The sequence below is a fragment of the Portunus trituberculatus genome, chromosome 42 (assembly GCF_017591435.1).
Source record: "Portunus trituberculatus isolate SZX2019 chromosome 42, ASM1759143v1, whole genome shotgun sequence".
NCBI lineage: Eukaryota > Metazoa > Arthropoda > Malacostraca > Decapoda > Portunidae > Portunus > Portunus trituberculatus.
Window position 1 is genome coordinate 17721938 of NC_059296.1, and position 17500 is coordinate 17739437.

At 44.1% G+C, this 17500-nt stretch overlaps 1 protein-coding gene across 2 annotated transcripts in view; it reads left to right on the forward strand.

The window, feature by feature from the left end:
* Positions 1–2870: 2870 nt before the first annotated feature.
* Positions 2871–17500, forward strand: part of LOC123517474 — a 117213-nt gene continuing 102583 nt past the window's right edge. Inside the window, exon 1 of one of the 2 annotated variants that reach the window (XM_045277562.1) lies at positions 2871–3037. In XM_045277562.1, the coding sequence (XP_045133497.1) occupies positions 2957–3037 (81 nt within the window). In that variant the 5' untranslated portion in view covers positions 2871–2956. Of the gene's footprint in view, positions 3038–11068; positions 11126–17500 lie in introns of those variants that run through there. The other variant, XM_045277563.1, reaches the window with a different exon arrangement.

The following is a 17500-nucleotide window of genomic DNA, read 5'->3' on the forward strand; positions in this document are numbered from 1 at the left end:
GAACTGGCAACATAGTGGGCCTTTTTTTCATATTTTGTTGTCCTTGGCCAGTTGTCCCTCCTACATTAAAAAAAATAGTAAGGATTTTAGTAGCAGCAGCAACGGATGATAATAATGATAATAATAATAGTAATAACAGTAGTAATAATTCTTCTCCTGTTTCTCACCTCCCCACTCCGTCCTTCAGCCAGTGATGAGCCTACCCTTCCCGCTGACTTGCTTGTCCCACGTACTGTGATTGGAGTGTGGTAATTGCTCAGCTTCAATCACACCACGTCAAGGCCCGCCGAGGGAAGGACGCGGTGCAGTCATCTTGCTGGTGATGGAGTGCAGAGAGAGAGAGAGAGAGAGAGAGAGAGAGAGAGAGAGAGAGAGAGAGAGAGAGAGAGAGAGAGAGAGAGAGAGAGAGAGAGAGAGAGAGAGAGAGAGAGAGAGAGAGAGAGAGAGAGAGAGAATGGGTAGGTGGAGTTGTTTCCGTTTGTTGAAGAAAGTGGTATCGTGTCAAACTGGAAACACACACACACACACACACACACACACACACACACACACACACACACACACACACACACACACACACACACACACACACACACACACACACACACACACACACACACACACACACACACACACACACACACACACACACACACACACACACACACACACAGTTAAGCTCACACATTAGCACCGTCTCACATCATCTTTCGCTCTAATAATCACGCGAACTACCATTGCTATTAAGACCTCCAAACCTGCAATCATTCACAATTACACTTACTTACTTACTTACCAACTTACCACCACGTATTCATCCTATTTACTCCCACCAAGGCTTCTGCAGGAGGTGACGGCGACAGCGCTGCGTAAGAGAAGAAGAGCGTCACGGTTGTTTTATGTGATCGTAAAATTTTCTAGTGATTTCATGGGTTTCTCGTAGGAGGCTCAGAAGGTGGTGGTGAAGGACATACACGTGACGCAAGAGGCAGTGAGAGTGAGGCCGTTGATCGTGAGGAGAAGGAGGAGGAGGAGGAGGAGGAGGAGGAGGAGGAGGAGGAGGAGGAGGAGAAAGGAGGAGGAGGAAAGGTTAAGGGGAAATTCAGGGAGAGTTTAAGGTATGAATAGACGAGAGAGAGAGAGAGAGAGAGAGAGAGAGAGAGAGAGAGAGAGAGAGAGAGAGAGAGAGAGAGAGAGAGAGAGAGAGAGAGAGAGAGAGAGAGAGAGAGAGAGAATAATACATAACTGTGACAAACTTTCGTGAACTGAGGCGCTACAGAGAAAGGCAATGCATGAGAGTAGGTTCAGCACTGTCTTGCCCTCAGAGCAGAGCGGGAGGTACAGAGAAACAGACCAGGATGTTACATGGGTACAGCTGCCCTGGAAAGTGACGTCATGGATACCAGAAGCTTCAGGCAGTAAAATCAACGTCAAAAGCGATCCTTCCCACATTATATGCTTTTTTATTTTGCGATCTTTTGCGGAGTTCTTAATCTAAAGCTGATATATTTTTTCTGCAAGATGGGGGAAAAAAAGTATCGAAAAAAGCGCGCTATAAAGGAAAGTAATAGAAAAGAAGGCCGTTATGCTAATTTTTGCTTGATTTAAAGATGAAATTTACTGTTATTTATTTTTATTTTTTACATCATTTGTTACGGGAACTGTAGCTGTAATGGCGGAGGAGGAGGAAACAGTTCCGGTCATCGAATCAAAAAGAAAAAGTTAGCGGTCATGAGGTCAGTGTGGCCGGAACGGAAACACCTCACTGGGCCACACGGGACCTACCTGGGGGAAGAGCACCGTCCTTCAGAAGCTCGAAAGACTCTTACTTCTTATTCTATTACACGTTGACCATGTGAAGTCAACCATTATTTACTGAAGCTTACCTGAAAACTAGGCTGGACAAAAACTGAAAAAAAGAGTTAAAAGAAAATGAGTTCGCTTAATTTCTTAACTGATTTAGGGAGCTTGCTAACTCGATGAAGCGAGAATAAGGTCACAGCTTTGAGGAGTAACGGCAAGCTAGGAGAGTTACTTGCTTACTGTACAACTAGCGCACCTCATGACTGGCCGGCGTGTTGCGTAACCTCGCCACGCTTCTTACTGACGGCTGCTTTTGTTTGCCTGACAGAAAATGCGTGAAGACCTGTACAGCATGAGAGTGATTGGCTAACATTGCTAAGTGTGTGTGTGTGTGTGTGTGTGTGTGTGTGTGTGTGTGTGTGTGTGTGTGTGTGTGTGTGTGTGTGTAGGGGTTAATGGGCTGTGGATGGTCAGTAGTGAGTGTAGTATTGTGGAGATAAAGATATATGAACAAAATTTAGTGACATCTTTGTCTTGCATCGTCATCATCATCATCATCATCATCATCATGATCATCATCATAATCATCATCAACATCATCATCATCATAAACAACGACATCAACAACATCGTCGTCATCGTCGTCGTTGTCATCATCATTATCATTATCATTATCATTATCATCATCATCAGCATAATCTTCATCATCATCATGAGCATCATCATCATCATCATCATCATCATCATCATCATCATCACCATCCTCATCATCATCATCATTTCCACAGTGACCACCACCACCACCACCACCACCACCACCACCACCACCACCATACTCACCAACAACAACAACAACCGCGGTACAGGTTCATACCCTCATAATTTGATCCCGGGCCCTTAAGCACTGTCAGTACATTTGGCACGTCCCCAAGGGCGTGCTGTGGGGACGCGCACCAGGTGAAGGTGTAGTGTGAGCTTAGGTAAAGGGTGCGCGGCCTGGGGAGGAGGGATGGAGTGGGGTGATCACTCTCGCTAGACGCGGGCGCAGTTCGGGCCGCGCCTGCACCAGCCAGTCCTCTCCCAACCCTCACGCTGTGCGGACGTGTTCCCTACTTCTTCCCCTCGTCAAGTGAAGCCCTTCAGTGCCTTCGTCATGAGGATCCTGGCGGGATTGATGATCTGCTTCGCCCTCGCGGCCGCCATTCCGGACCCGCAAGCTGGAGGCTTATTCCGAGTACGTGCATCGCTGTGTTGGTGCGGCGGCACTGTGTCGTGTGGGGCCTCGGCTGGCACTCTTCCCTCCCCGTGGCGGTGGATGCTCCTCCTGCCTGTCATTTATAGCATGTTTCATTTCAAACAGTTAAATATATGATTTTTTTTTTTTTAATCCATCGCTGACTGATTGATGGAAGTGGAAGGAGGAGTACAGTGGAAGGCGTCGTGGTGGAGGCCCCTCCGTGCCTTGTTCAGAACTAACCTCTCTCGTTGCATGTCTCCACTAACAAGGAACCTTTGCTGGCAGTGTAGGTCACCACGTGTCGTGCATTTTGCAAACACTGACATTAAGAAAACTATTGCATGAACGTTGAGAGTTGTGCTGAAATATCCATTACTATAAGTTGTATACTTGGTCGTCTGTTGCCTTGCTGAAGTCCTCCGTTCTGTATGAGACGAATTCATGGATAATCGTTGATTTTGAATAACAAATGATCACTATACAGGAATCAAGTGAAAGACAACGATTACGCAAGGGTATCAGTGTTGCAGTAAACTCTGTGAGCTTCCTGGCAAAGTGAAGAGAAGTAATTCTTGTAGGTTCGCGGGTCAGCGCTAAGGGATGTTCCTCCTCCAGTACTGTGTGTAGCTATCAGTAGTTCTCAAGTGACTCTTCCCGCGGCCTGGACCAGTTAATGGGACATACTCTCATAAGAGTGACGATCAATTGTTCAGTTTATTTTGTCTACAAGTACAAAACTTTGCCTGTTGTCTTATACGTCTCATCATCTGTCCTGGACAAGGTTTCCATCATACTAGTACAGACTGGCAGAAAATTCAAGGCAAAAAAGTTGTCTAATAAGAGACTCGGCCTCATCTCCGCACCAGTTAGAAGAACACTGCAAAAAATTGTTATCAGAAACAACCCTGACTAAAACCTACAAAGTGACACCCCCCTCTGGCGAGGATGTTGTTGTCATGCCCTGCGTGTCCTGCAAGTTTCCAGAAGAGTTGGGTGATATTTGGGTGCTTTGGGGAAAGAGGCAGAGATAGCACAAAGTTAAAAGGTTCTTTAAAAAAACAAAAAGCCTACGATCTTTACTGAAGATAAGACTACTGGTGGTTGTTTGTTAAGGTTTTTCGCAATCACTGTGCGTGGAAAAGTAAGCATTGACTGACTCCCCTCACAGCCAAAAATGGGTCAAAGTTTTGTTCTCATGATTCTCTAGGTAGCAAAATATGTTAGGTGGATAAATAATTGAAGTATTGCAATATACATAGGTTACTCATAGAGTTTCCTACGTCATGGACATCATCATGAGACTGCATACACTTTTACTTGGCTCTTGGTGGTATTTCTCGAAATATTACTTTTACCGCGGCTAGCCTCCTGCCGGCTTCCCACGCCCTGTCCAATAAGGAGAAAGGGCTGCCCACTTGAACAACTTGACCGATTCATCCACTTTGCTGTGGCTTGGCAGATACTGTTAGGTAACGGGGCCACGGCGTGTCCGGGGCGAGGGTCGACCAGCCCCGCCTCGCCTTGCCTCACGCCGCCGACAAACAGGCACAAAAAGAAATTTCTTATAACGCGCCAGCAACACCCGTGACCCTCGCCAGCCGCTGCAAGCTTTGTCTGCACGAGAACACTCCGGCTGCAGTGCTGCCATGCCCAAGCCGCAGCCAGGCGCAGGGACCGCGACACGTGAAGGAGAAAGGTGTTGCGGGCGAGCTATATACAAGAAGCTGCACAGCCGATGATGACACTGGGCATGGGGCCGTGCCCTGTCCGTCACCGAGCCACAAAACTCTAGATGTTTCTTTCTGTCTGGGACAGCAAGCTGAGGCGCCTAGGATCAGGTTCAACTGCGGCTCGTGTTCTGTCGGGTCGACTTGGCAAAGAATTACTCTTTCTATGGCGGAGAATTGTGATGCCATGTCAACTAACAATACTCTATTATGAAAAAGCCTAATCCAGGCAAACATTCCTACTGTGTAGAGATCGCAGTTGCCATGACCAGAGCGGTATTTCCGCCGCTCCATCCTAGGGGCGGCCACGCAGTGTTTGTATTGAGCTGGCCTGACATATGTGATTGGGCCACTAGATGAGGTCACTACAGCCAGCAAGACATTTGCGAGTGACCAACACCAACAAAAACTTGACTCGCAGGATAATCTGGAAAGTGAAAGGGTTTCTCCATTGCTTGTTTGCTTATTTCTCGTAAAGAAAAGTAAATTACTGATTTGCTAATACGCATGAGGCTGAGGAAGCCTTTACACATCACACATTATGCTCACTCTAAAGCAAACAGCCAGTTAGTAATTAACACCAGACTTCCCTAAAGTTTCCCTCGCCGAGGATGAAAGAATGAACTGAAATTTGTACGATGAAAAGTCTCACTCGTTCTATTTCCTTCAAAATAACTTTACTACGTTGCTTTCTATGAAATTATTATGATGATTCTCGCTGCAAGACCGTGTAGGTCTCACTCCCTCCCGCTGCAAGAACAAGGTCGTGTCGGCTCCACGAGGCACCTGGCCAGCTTGAGCAATAAAAGAGAGAGAGAGAGAGAGAGAGAGAGAGAGAGAGAGAGAGAGAGAGAGAGAGAGAGAGAGAGAGAGAGAGAGAGAGAGAGAGAGAGAGAGAGAGAGAGAGAGAGAGAGAGAGACGCCAGCTGAAAGTGAAAGTAAGATAAAGAAAGTGTAGTCGGGTCTGGCAGGGTAGGTTGGTGTTGGACGGTGGAGGCGAGGGGCCCCGCTGGGTGCCGAAGGGTGGGGTAAAAGGCTTCAGGTTAGTGAAGGGAAGGCGAGGTAGGAAGAGAGTGGCACGGAGGGACGGAAGTGATCCCCGAGGCACCTGTTGGAGAAGGTGCCTTGATTAGTGGCCACGCGCTCAGGAAAAGGAAGCGGACCTATTGTTTTATGGATTGACTGCGTTCTCTTAACAAAGAAAAGAAGAACCTTAAACTATAAATTACTGTTATCTTTACGTTTTTTCCCCCTTGAACAGTACAGCTCTCTTATTAGCGGGGCCCCCGTTAGGTGTTGTGTAACTGAGCGAGGGAGCGAGTCAGGGTGCTTGTGGTGAGACACATGGGACAGGCGCCAAGGACGACACTCCCTCGGGCTCTGTTGACTTAGGCTACTGAGCAGTGCCATATCAGGCAAAGGAAATATGTAGGAATAAGAAGGGAGGGGCCAAGTTGTTAATCCGAACATAAATTTGAGCAGCTAGTGAGAGTGATTTTCCTAATCTTATGCATAACTAGAAAGACAAAGATACAAGACCAACTATTCTCTCTTCTCCCTTCTTCCTTTATTTCTGTTTGGACGAAGAAGATATTTTCGTGAGCAGCGTGAAGTCAAGAGCGTAAATCAGTGAGACGTGATGTGCAACAGCTGCCTGCCTGGGCTTGGCGGTGTCTGACGCAATGCTTATATAAGACCACTTGTGGGATGCACCTCGCTGCCTTCAACAAGCTAGACGCAGTGATGAGGATATTAAATACAGGTAATTGCCTTAATGATTGTCTCACCTGCTTTTACCCGTCCAACACTCTGTAGCGAGTCTCCCCCCTCACCTGTGTGTATTCGAATGAAGGCAATGGAAAACTAATTAGCACCGACATACGTTACGTCAGTGAAGAAATACAGCTTTATTGTTTATGTTTTTGCATCGAGACTCCCATGGTTTTGTGCTTCTCGATTTAACTAGAAAATTGGATGCGATTGTGTTGGCTGTGTTGGTAATTTCAACGCACTATTGGATGTGATCTTAAAAAGTTGTATCTTTTTACGTCACCGTCCTCGACTTGTTTTCTACAGTGTTTCCTAATCAAAAGCTTGTAATCCTTTTTTCTTTCTTTTTTTCCATGAATTAGTATGTATATCCATCCTTTGTGTTTCCATAGTATTTTTCGTCTGTTTGTTGTGTATTTCCCTCTTCCGTCAGAGAGTAATTTCTAGTGTTCCTTCATTTTTTTTTTATTTTGGCCTCCCACTTTTCATATTTGTTTATTTTTCCGTCCTTGAACCCCAGTCACTGTGTTTCCCGCTTCTTCTTTCCCTCCTTTCCATGACTCCTTCGCTATTTCCTTTGAATTTTAGGCAAGGTGTCTTTTCCCTTCTGACTTCCTACTGATTTTTTTTCTTCACTCAGTTGCCTGTCACTCCACCATAACTCACTTACCTTCGTGCTTCACTTAACATTTCCTTTCCTCTTTCCTCATTCCTATAACTTTCATAATTCTTCCTTGACTTTCATCTGAGCACCTTTTCACCTTCCTTTTTAACAATCTCGTCTTAATTTTCTACCAATCCTTAACATATTTTTTCTTAAGTTATCCTTTTCATCATTAGTATTCTGTGCAGTCTTCTATCATCGTCCTATTCACCATCCAGGGAAGAAATACGCACAGTTCTCTATCCATTCTTTCCTCCTCGTGGACTCGGTAGCAAGAGAGTAATTAGAACACAGTAGCATATCAAATAGAGGGGTCTGTTTCTAGTGTCCGGTGGCAACTCGTTAGGACTGTACCATCTGTCAAGCTGCGTTATGCTGTGTTGGGGATGTTGTTGGTGTTGTTGCTGGTGGTAATAGTGGTGGTGTTGTTGTTGTTGGTGGTGGTGGTGGTGGTGGTGGCAGTGGTGGTGGCAGGAGAGCGTGACATTGGCTGGGTCTGGCGTGACGTGACGTGATATAAGATGGTGTTATACGTAATGTTTTTCTTGTTCTTATTGTTGTTGTTGTTGTTGTTGTTGTTGTTGTTGTTGTTATTCTCGGTAGTTTTTTTTTTCTTTTTGGTTTGGTTGGTTAGATGGTTTGTTTGTTTGTTTGTTTGTTTGTTTGTTCTAGTTATTGTTGTTTTCTTTTTTCCTTCTTCTTCTTCTTCTTCTTCTTCTTCTTCTTCTTCTTCTTCTTCTTCTTCTTCTTCTTCTTCTTCTTCTTCTTCTTCTTCTTCTTCTTCTTCTTCTTCTTCTTCTTCTTCTTCTTCTTCTTCTTCTTCTTCTTCTTCTTCTTCTTCTTCTTCTTCTTCTTCTTCTTCTTCTTCTCCTCTCTCCTCCTCCTCCTCCTCCTCCTCCTCCTCCTCCTCCTCTTCTTCTTCTTCTTCTTCTTCTTCTTCTTCTTCTTCTTCTTCTTCTTCTTCTTCTTCTTCTTCTTCTTCTTCTTCTTCTTCTTCTTCTTCTTCTTCTTCTTCTTCTTCTTCTTCTTCTTCTTCTTCTTCTTCTTCTTCTTCTTCTTCTTCTTCTTCTTCTTCTTCTTCTTCTTCTTCTTCTTCTTCTATCTTTTTGACATCGTAGCAGCAGCAACAACAGCAGCGGTAGTAGTAATAGTATAAGCAAGATAAGGCACAAGAGCAGGAAATAACGGGAGAAATTACATCCACTATTTCTCATCATTACACGGAGCCAAGTTCAAACCCTTACCTCAGTACAGAGAGAGAGAGAGAGAGAGAGAGAGGGAGAGGAAGAGGGAAGGAGGTCACACAATCACATGATCATCGACTCTAGTGACCTCTGTACCTCCTCCCTCGCCTGATTAAAGTGAACTCGTCTTGCGTGGCCGTAGAGAAGAATTAATATATCTTTGCACTCCTGAAACTACTTGGCCATCAGTGTTGACATGCATATGATAGTCACTGAAGTGGATTTGACCTCTCCTTTCACTTACTCTATTTACGTACGTAGTGCCTTCGTTATCATTGCATCACCTTGGTAGACTGGAAGTGCAAGGCGGCCACCTCTTCTTGCCTGCCTTCTCTTAGTCATTCGTATCACACACACACACACACACACACGGTAAATAATTGACCGACTAAAGAAAACTTCGTGTGCTACTTGTGTAATGCTGGGTTTAAAGCAAAGAGTTTCCTGGATCAATCATTCATTTCTCTTTATTGTTAAACTCTGAACTCCCAACCTGCTTCTGTATTTCAATCTACCTGTGACCTGAACTCATTTAAGAGGCAGGTTTCAGGACATTTTTTTGCATTTTTTTTTTTTTTGTCTAACGACTTTTTTTCGGGAACTGGCATCTCAGTGAGCCTTTTTGTTCAATTTTTTTTTTTTTTTTTTTTTTTTACCCTTGGCCAATTTTCCGTCTTATATCAAAGAAGAAAGTATTGAGTGTCACCACAGAAGGAACTCTAGAAGGAGGAGGGGAAGGCCTGAAATATCCCTGTGTGGTGTGATGAGTGTGGCCACGAAGCGGAATCCTATAGCCCTTGGGAGGGGTCGAAACTGAAAGGGAGAAGATGCCTGCCACGGTTTTCAAGGTGATGGTTTGACTAGAGAGCAGCTTCCGATAACTTCTTGTTTATGGATATCCTGTGTTTACGTGGTTGTTGTTGTTGTTGTTGTTGTTGTTTGTGATTCTAGTTGTGTTTATAGAGGTAGTAGCAGTGTGATTTATTCTCCTTGCTACTGTTTATCATTGGTGTTGTTTTGTTTGTGCCTAGACGCGCCGCAAGAGTCGTTTTGTTGTCTCGTTGTTCCTGTGGTAAACAAGTCTGTGAGAAGTACCAACTTTCCCTCCACGACCATTACTCTCACCGATTTCTTTATTTTCTCATTAAATTTCAAGCCACGTTCCCTCAAACATTCTCCTCCACACACACACACACACACACACACACACACACACACACACACACACACACACACACACACACACACACACACACACACACGAGTAATGAGCCTTTACTTCAGAACAGAGAAAAAACATGCATGAGTGATCCATAACAAAACAAAACAAAACGAAAAAATAACATAGTGAGATGGAAAGCAAAAGAAACAAGTCATGCCGTGACGTGAAAGGAATAAAAACAATTAAAAAAAAAAAAAATCAGCACAAGTAATATTTAACTTTAAACATATACTTCAGTGGAAGGACCTTGCTAGAACTCAACTAAAACGTGTTCGGTAAATTATTCAGATCAGACATAATGTACCATGTTGTAGCTGTTGTTTGGTCCGAGCTGAGTGTTTGATATTTGAAAGCTGGACGATAGATAGGTGGTACAATGAGCGGTGAAAGTACAGTGCCATAAATAACAGGGTGCGGAGACCAGGAAGAATGTGCATCTCAAGAAGGTAGAAAGTACATAAAAACGGACGAGTGGTGACCTAAGTAACCAGTTGGTGTTGACCCGAAGTGAAAGGAAGCGATGGAAAGAGAAAGGTGAGGGAAGAGAAACGATTAAATCCTCTCGGCCGAGGGAACACAGCAGGCCGAGGGATGAGGCGGCAGGAAATACGTGGCGTGATAAGACTTCACTGCCGTCACATCACAAAATCGCAAAAAAAAAAAAAAAAAAAAAGGAAAAATAGAAAAGATTGTGTACACACTTTTAACGTAAACCATTATTGCGTGTTTTTTAATGTATTTTTTTAATCTTATTTATGTGTGTGTGTGTGTGTGTGTGTGTGTGTGTGTGTGTGTGTGTGTGTGTGTGTGTGTGTGTGTGTGTGTGTGTGTGTGTGTATCATTGCCTCTGCTTTTACGGTCATCACATCGAAGAAAATTCAACACAAATGTACACGAATGCCTTTCATAAAAGTGTTATGTTCTGTTTAACACCGCCAGTTTTTTTTTTTTTTTTTTTTTTTTTACGTGTGCTCAATTCTCTTTATTCATCAACGGTCATCACATCAAAAGAACAAAATCCAGACGTTAATGTAAACAACTATCTTTCTCTTTTTATTCTCCGTTAAGTGTTATTTAGTGCGACTGGATATGTTTTGTGGGATTGGCATGATTGTTTCTTCCTGGACGTTCAGTGCATCGAATGAAACTCAAAAATCTATTATACACAAAGTTTTTTTTTTCTGTAAAGTAATTTTTTGAGGCTGAATATCGTCAAGTTGTTTTGCAAGTTTTAGTACGATTGCCTTTTACTTGAACGGTCTTCGTGTGTCGCAATGCCTGAGTCTTGGCGTTAACCTGAACCACGTCAGGCGACTTTTAGATCTGATTTCACACTCGCCTTCGTGAACGCTCCCTAACTTGTTAAGGATCCCAGCAAGGCGAAGACGTCAGGTTCAGTGAGGCCAGAGCAGCGGAATGAATGTCCGTTGCATTAGTTACTTGCACTGCACACTGAAGGTAGGGGAGTGTTCACATGTCGGGGCTTTTATATAACAGCTTAGCCCCTTTAGTACCATGACGCTTTTTCATATTCATTTTGCTAACTACTTGGTGATTTTATACAGCTTCAAAAACTTATGTGGGGAATTATAATAGTGAAGACTGTGGCCATTAATTTTCTGACCTTTAAATACCCTTCCTAATGTCAATAAAATGATCTAATCGTATACAAATCTTAAGGTAAAAATGTGTCCCAGTATTGAAAAGGGTTAAGAGTCGCGATCTTGGTAGCGACGCTGACGAAGGAACGTGTTATTATAATCCGTGAGGTCCAAAGGGCGTGTGTTTGTATGTTTGTGTCCCTTTATTGTGGGTAGAAAGAGAATCGCGCGTGTTTTGTCTTGGTTGACGTAAGTGACTCGGGTATGTAGATAGTGCCACGTGACTTGATTTAGCGTCATGTTTCTCTATTTGTCTTTTGTTTCTTTCCTTTCCTTATCTAGATTTATCGCTTCCTTCTTTTTGTCTCCTTGTGGTCCTGTTTTTTATCCTTCTTTTAGTCCAACTTTTGTCTTACTTCCATTTTCTTCCATTTGTCTTTCGTTTTCTTTCGTCCTTGTCTTCCTTCACTCACTTATTTAATCTTATAATTTTTTTTTCTATTTTCTCATTTTCTTTCTATTTACTCTTTATTCCCATTCTCCTTACATTCCTTCTTTTGTTTTTTGTTAACCTTACCATGTCTTTCGTACACCTCACTTGTCTATTTTCCTCACTTCCTCCTTTCTCTTCACTAAATCCTTACCATTTCTCTTTTCCTTCATCCGTTCAGGGCAACCTTCCTCCCTTCCTACTGTGTCATCTTGTTACACTGTCCTTCATTTCTCTCTCGTCCTTGTTTTCCCTCACTCACTTATCCAGATTTTCCACTTCCTGTCTTTCTCCTTCTCTTCTTATTTCCTTCCTTTCCATTCTTTAATCTTTGTACATATTTGTAAATTCTTTGTCTTTCTCTTCTTAATTCCTCTCTTTCACTTTAAGTTTCGTATTTATGTAACTCTTCGTTTTATTCTCTTTACACCCACACCTACACCACTCTCTCTCTCTCGCCCTTAATTTGCCTTTTTTATGTAACCACTCTTCTAACTTCTTTCTACTCCCCTTCACCCCCCCCTCTCTCTCTCTCTCCCAACCTCTCTCTCTCTCTCCTTCCTTACATTCCATATCTTCCACGTAACAGAGTGCATTTATCATTCCTTCTCAGTCCGTGTCACTTCCCTGCATGTTCCGCTGGTCTCCTCCCTCCCTTCTCCCTTTCCTTCCTTGTGGTCAGCTAGAACAGTGTCAATACGGCAGCGGCTCCACCTGGTGAACTAGAAAACACGGTCAGTACAGCCAGGCGGAAGTGGTCAGTGGCGGTGGTGGTAGTAAGGGTGGTGGTGGTGGTGGTAAGGGTGGTGGTGATGGTGGTGGTGCTGGAGAGAAGTGCTTAAGTTTATAGTTTTCTCTAATACGTTGTTGTTATTTGTTATGTTTGTTATCGTCTTTTTTTTTGGGGGCGGGGTGAAGTATGTGGGTTGTGTTTGAGTTTATGGAGGTTTTATGTAATCTTCTTATTTTATTATTATTATTATTTTTTTTTTTTTTAATTATTATTTTTTTTTTTACTGTTGCGAAAATATCTCACGTATTTGTTGTGAAGTCGTATCGCGGTGGTGGCTTGCTTGCTTTATGTTTATGTTATGGGCGATGGTGGACGTAGGCGTGGTGGTGGTGATAATGATGATGATGATGATGATGGGGATGAATTAAATGACGAGCAGTGATGATAAGTTAGCGTGGCGGACATGCATGGCTTCATCCGGAGGCCATTACCGTGTCAACATTCCCGTGAGTCTTTTCACAACCACTAACAAGACTTTAAGAACAAGAAACAAGCGCCGTCTTTCTGGAGAACATGATTTGTGTAAGCATTTCAACATTACTGCGGGCATTAGCGAGTCACGCCCAAGGATGCAGCCAGACAAGGGCGGGGAATTATCGTCGTCTCTTTAAGATTTCATGAATGCGGCCATCACTCCCTACATTATCCCTTCATAGAATCAATGCTCGCCCTTGACATTTAACCATTATGGCGACATGGGCGAGAGAGTGGGTGTGGTGGAGGGAGAGACGGGAGGGTGTGGCGAGGGTGTTGAAAGAGGCGACTGAATGATGATAAGGAATGGCTAGATTAGTAAAGACATGAACGGCTTGAGAAGAGATCAGGGAGGCGTGACGTGAATGTACTCGTAGTCAGCGGAACGTGTGAAGGAGAGGGAATAATGACGAGCGTGAATAATGCTCGGAAAGGATCAAGATAAATGGAGGGACTTAACACCGTGTGACTTAAGTGGAATGAAACAGACGATTGAGGGAGACTGCAAAAACTGGAAGGGCGAGAAATGCGAGAACGAATTATGGAGGAATCTGTCAAAGGTGATGGTGATGGAATAAGTAGACGTACATAACTTTGAGGGAATTAGGAGAAAGGGAAAGAGTGAACATGGAACTTAGTGTGTCAAGAAGGAGGAAGAAGGAAGTTACGAGGGGCGTGAGCTGATGTCGGTGTCGTCTGAGGAGGCTGTAGTGTGTTGAGTGCACGGGTACGATGGAGGTAAGGCAGGAGTAGAAGGCAGCGTGACATGAACGTGAGGTGAAAGGTTGCACAGGGTGGAGGAAACAAATTATGGGTAATGGGGTGCTGAGCGAGGCGTGGGGCAGAGCAGGGCAGAGTGGGGGAAGTGCTCTCCGCCGCCGCACGCCACACTCTGCTGGGAAATTTTCACCCACTGAACTTCACTTGACCTTTAATGTTTAATCCACGTAGTTTCTGTGGGTAAAGTTCACAGGATATACTCGACTATTTTGTGAGCGGCGAGGTTGATAGTGATGTGTGTGTGCTGGAACGCGGCTTGGGGAGTGTTTCTGATCTACTTTTCTCTATTTCTTTAATTGTATTTACAGTTACCACCTTCATAATCTGATCCTCGAAGATAATAATATACTCTAAAGCCTACTTTTGTTGATTAGATTTTTGTTCAGCATCTGTCTTGTTATACGCTGACGAGATTCTCGAACTGTGAGTCAAGCCGTAAAAGTTGGACCTTTCCCTACATGCATAGACATGGTGTGTGTGTGTGTGTGTGTGTGTGTGTGTGTGTGTGTGTGTGTGTGTGTGTGTGTGTGTGTGTGTTTGTGTGTGTGTGCCGTAGGCGAGTAGACAGGCTGAAGGGAGGGAGAGGTGAGGTAGGGGTAAGCAAGGGCATCTTGCATCACACGTGCCTGTTCTGTCGGCCGTCACGTGTCCGCTATAACTGCACTACCCGCTTTTAATTGATGGGCAAACAAGTACACTTCCACTGGTGTAGGTTATCATTATATTGATTTCAGGAAATGTCATTAAATGGATCTAGCGGAGAGACAATTTGATCCACCTTGCTTGCCTCTGCCTAAAGAACGATACAGCTTGCTACTTGCTCCACGCCCAGTCACCGGCTCATCGTCTCGTTATGTTTTACTGCCACACTTCACTGGCGCCGTCACTGCTTAATAACACTGAACACAGAACAAATTATTCTACAAATGTTCTATTCTAGTTATACGTTCTTGTTCTTTTGTTTGCTACATCATTCCACAAACATCTTGACTGATTCCTCACTCCGAATGGTGAGTTCTGGAGCAGTGCCTAAGTCTTCCTACAACCTGATCACCTTCAAAACACCTTGGACCGAAATTAATTGTGCCCTTTTAGAACCCCTTTGTTTTCTTTTAAGGAATTAGTAATTTCTAGATTTTGCTTTCATAGATTTTATTCAATAACATTTTACGGAAAGGAAACAAACGTACCTAACTTGTGAGTAACTATATATAGTTAAGTGAGTTTTCCCTTGTTACACCTTTCCCATTACCATGCAGTCAGAGGAGGTGACACCTTCCATTAAGCTAAGGGGAACACTGCAATATCTCTCTCATTATCAGCTTGCCTTCAGGAGCTCGGCGTGTTGCAATAGGCAAGAAGGGTTAGCAGCAGGCGCGGCCAGCCAGACGCCACAGTTACCCGGCCTTGAGCAGCCCACACTTGGCCAGGACGGGTCGTGGGAGGAGGCCACCTGCAACACTGTATCGTATATCACAAGCCGCTGTCTTAGAAGCATGTACATAGAAAAAGGTGTCATGGCTACGAAATGAGAAATAAGTCGTAACAGTGTTCCATAAGGCCAAGAGTCAGTTCCTTCCTGCGCCAGGCATGGACGCCTTCTCGCCTGTGCCTCGTCCTTCACATGCACAGTTACCCGACCTTGAAAAAAGCCCACGGATCGCGAACCGGATGGGAGCAGTTAATGATACTCATTGTGCTGGTGTTCACTACCAACACCATGGCTTGACATGCCCTAATTATAAAGCTGCACAAGTATGTTTACTCTGCTGCCTCTCACTAACTTTCCCTTGCAAAAAACTGCTTCATCAACAAATGTCATCCTCTTTTTTTTTTCTAACGTTTCATTTTACTTATTCACTTATTCATGTCTTTGTATATTTTCCTCTTTATATTTTACTATTTTGTTAAAATTCTGTTACTTTTTGTGGTAAGATAGATGTGAGTTTGTAGGTTGGTGTGAGGGGCGGTGGTCAGCCACGGTCTGTGCTGGAGCACAAACGTGTGTTTATGATAGTGAACCGTCTTGAAGGCTCCGTGCCATCCCGCGACGCTCCGCTTCGCCAAAAATCGCAATCCAGCAGAAGGTTTGTTTATTTGTAGTTGATTTTAGACCAGCGATGACATGTGAAAAATTACCCACTTCGCTGCACGTCCTCCACACAACACCTCGCTTCCATTTCTTCCACATGCACAGAGCACAGAACAAACGGTTCCACAAATGTTTTCTGCCGTCACCTCCCTGAACTGTATGAAAATACTATAAAACACAAATTTAAAACAATGAAAAGTAATGCATGTTTGTTCTTAATATTGTTGTTGTGTATAAACATAAAGGATGTCTAGGAATTCTAGCTCTCATTCTCAGTCTCAGTGAGGAACATGTAAGCACGATGTTCCTTCAATGGTTCTCGTCAATGTCTGGAAAGTTGTGTAGGAAATGTGTGCCTCAAGGGACGAGGGAAGAAAGTAGAAAATGGGTCACTAGCATGACTTACACTGTACATATGTGTCCTTGTCTGTGTGTGTGTGTGTGTGTGTGTGTGTGTGTGTGTGTGTGTGTGTGTGTGTGTGTGTGTGTGTGTGTGTGTGTGTTCCTCGTTGGCCAAACCCATGTAGATGTGGTAGACTAAGTGCTCCGGATCTTCAACCTATAAATATTACTTTCATTTATTTATCTACATGACATCGATTATCAGAACAGAAGAGGAATTAATGAACATGACGTGTGGCGAGGTTGACCTTTCAGCATCAATAGCCAGTGGCTTATCTCCTCCCTCTCTCCTCTCGTCCTAAAAAGAGTAGTTGCTTGACTGAACACAATATCCGCTGTTTTATGGACTGAATCACAGGAAGGTTACCCCAAAGGCGATGCTAATGTAAGTCAGTCAGGTAGTAATTTAGTTGATGTTGGTTCGGTGACTCTTTCAGTTTACATATTTCAACATTTAGTTAGTTAGTGAGTTAGGCATTCAGTCAGTCAATTACGCAGTCTTTGTCAGACATTTGATACATTTGAAAAGCTATAAATTTTGCTCTAAGATGTTTAATTGGCTAGTTGTCTATTTATCAAAACTAATTGCTCTCTCAAGCACCCTCCATGCACACTCACTTGGTCACACACGCCCACAAATCCCGCACACGCACACTTACTCACTCAATCACCAACTCTTACACCCTTGCACCCTCACCCACTCACCCACTCTCTCACTCAATCACTTAACCTGTCGTTCATTCCGTCAGTGTGTCAGGTAGCGCCAAGAGGTAGCGAACTATGAGGCGGAAGCTAGTCTCAGTGGTGGCGGGACGGGACGCACTTGCTCCTCACTATCTCGCCTGAAAGTTGGTCGCCGGCCGGTTACTACGACGCGTTTTTGTTTGTAGTAGCGACTTTTTACCCAATCTTTTCTATTCTACCCTCCCCAAGCATATGAGTCCGTGTATGGGTCTGCTGCGCTCCTTTCAAGTTAGGTGACGGGTTTCTGTGCGGCTATCAGTGTTATCGCAAGGGGACTGAAGACTGGTACTCCCCCGGCCTCTCTCTCCCTCTCTCCACCCAACCCCTGAGCACGTCTGGCCGTCCATCGCTGTAATTGTCTAGAGTTTCCCGCCACTCTGGAGAAAGTCGGCGACGGCAAAGAGGCGAAACCTTTCTGGTGGTGGCGGGTTTCTCTGACGCAGGGGCGTACGGCGAG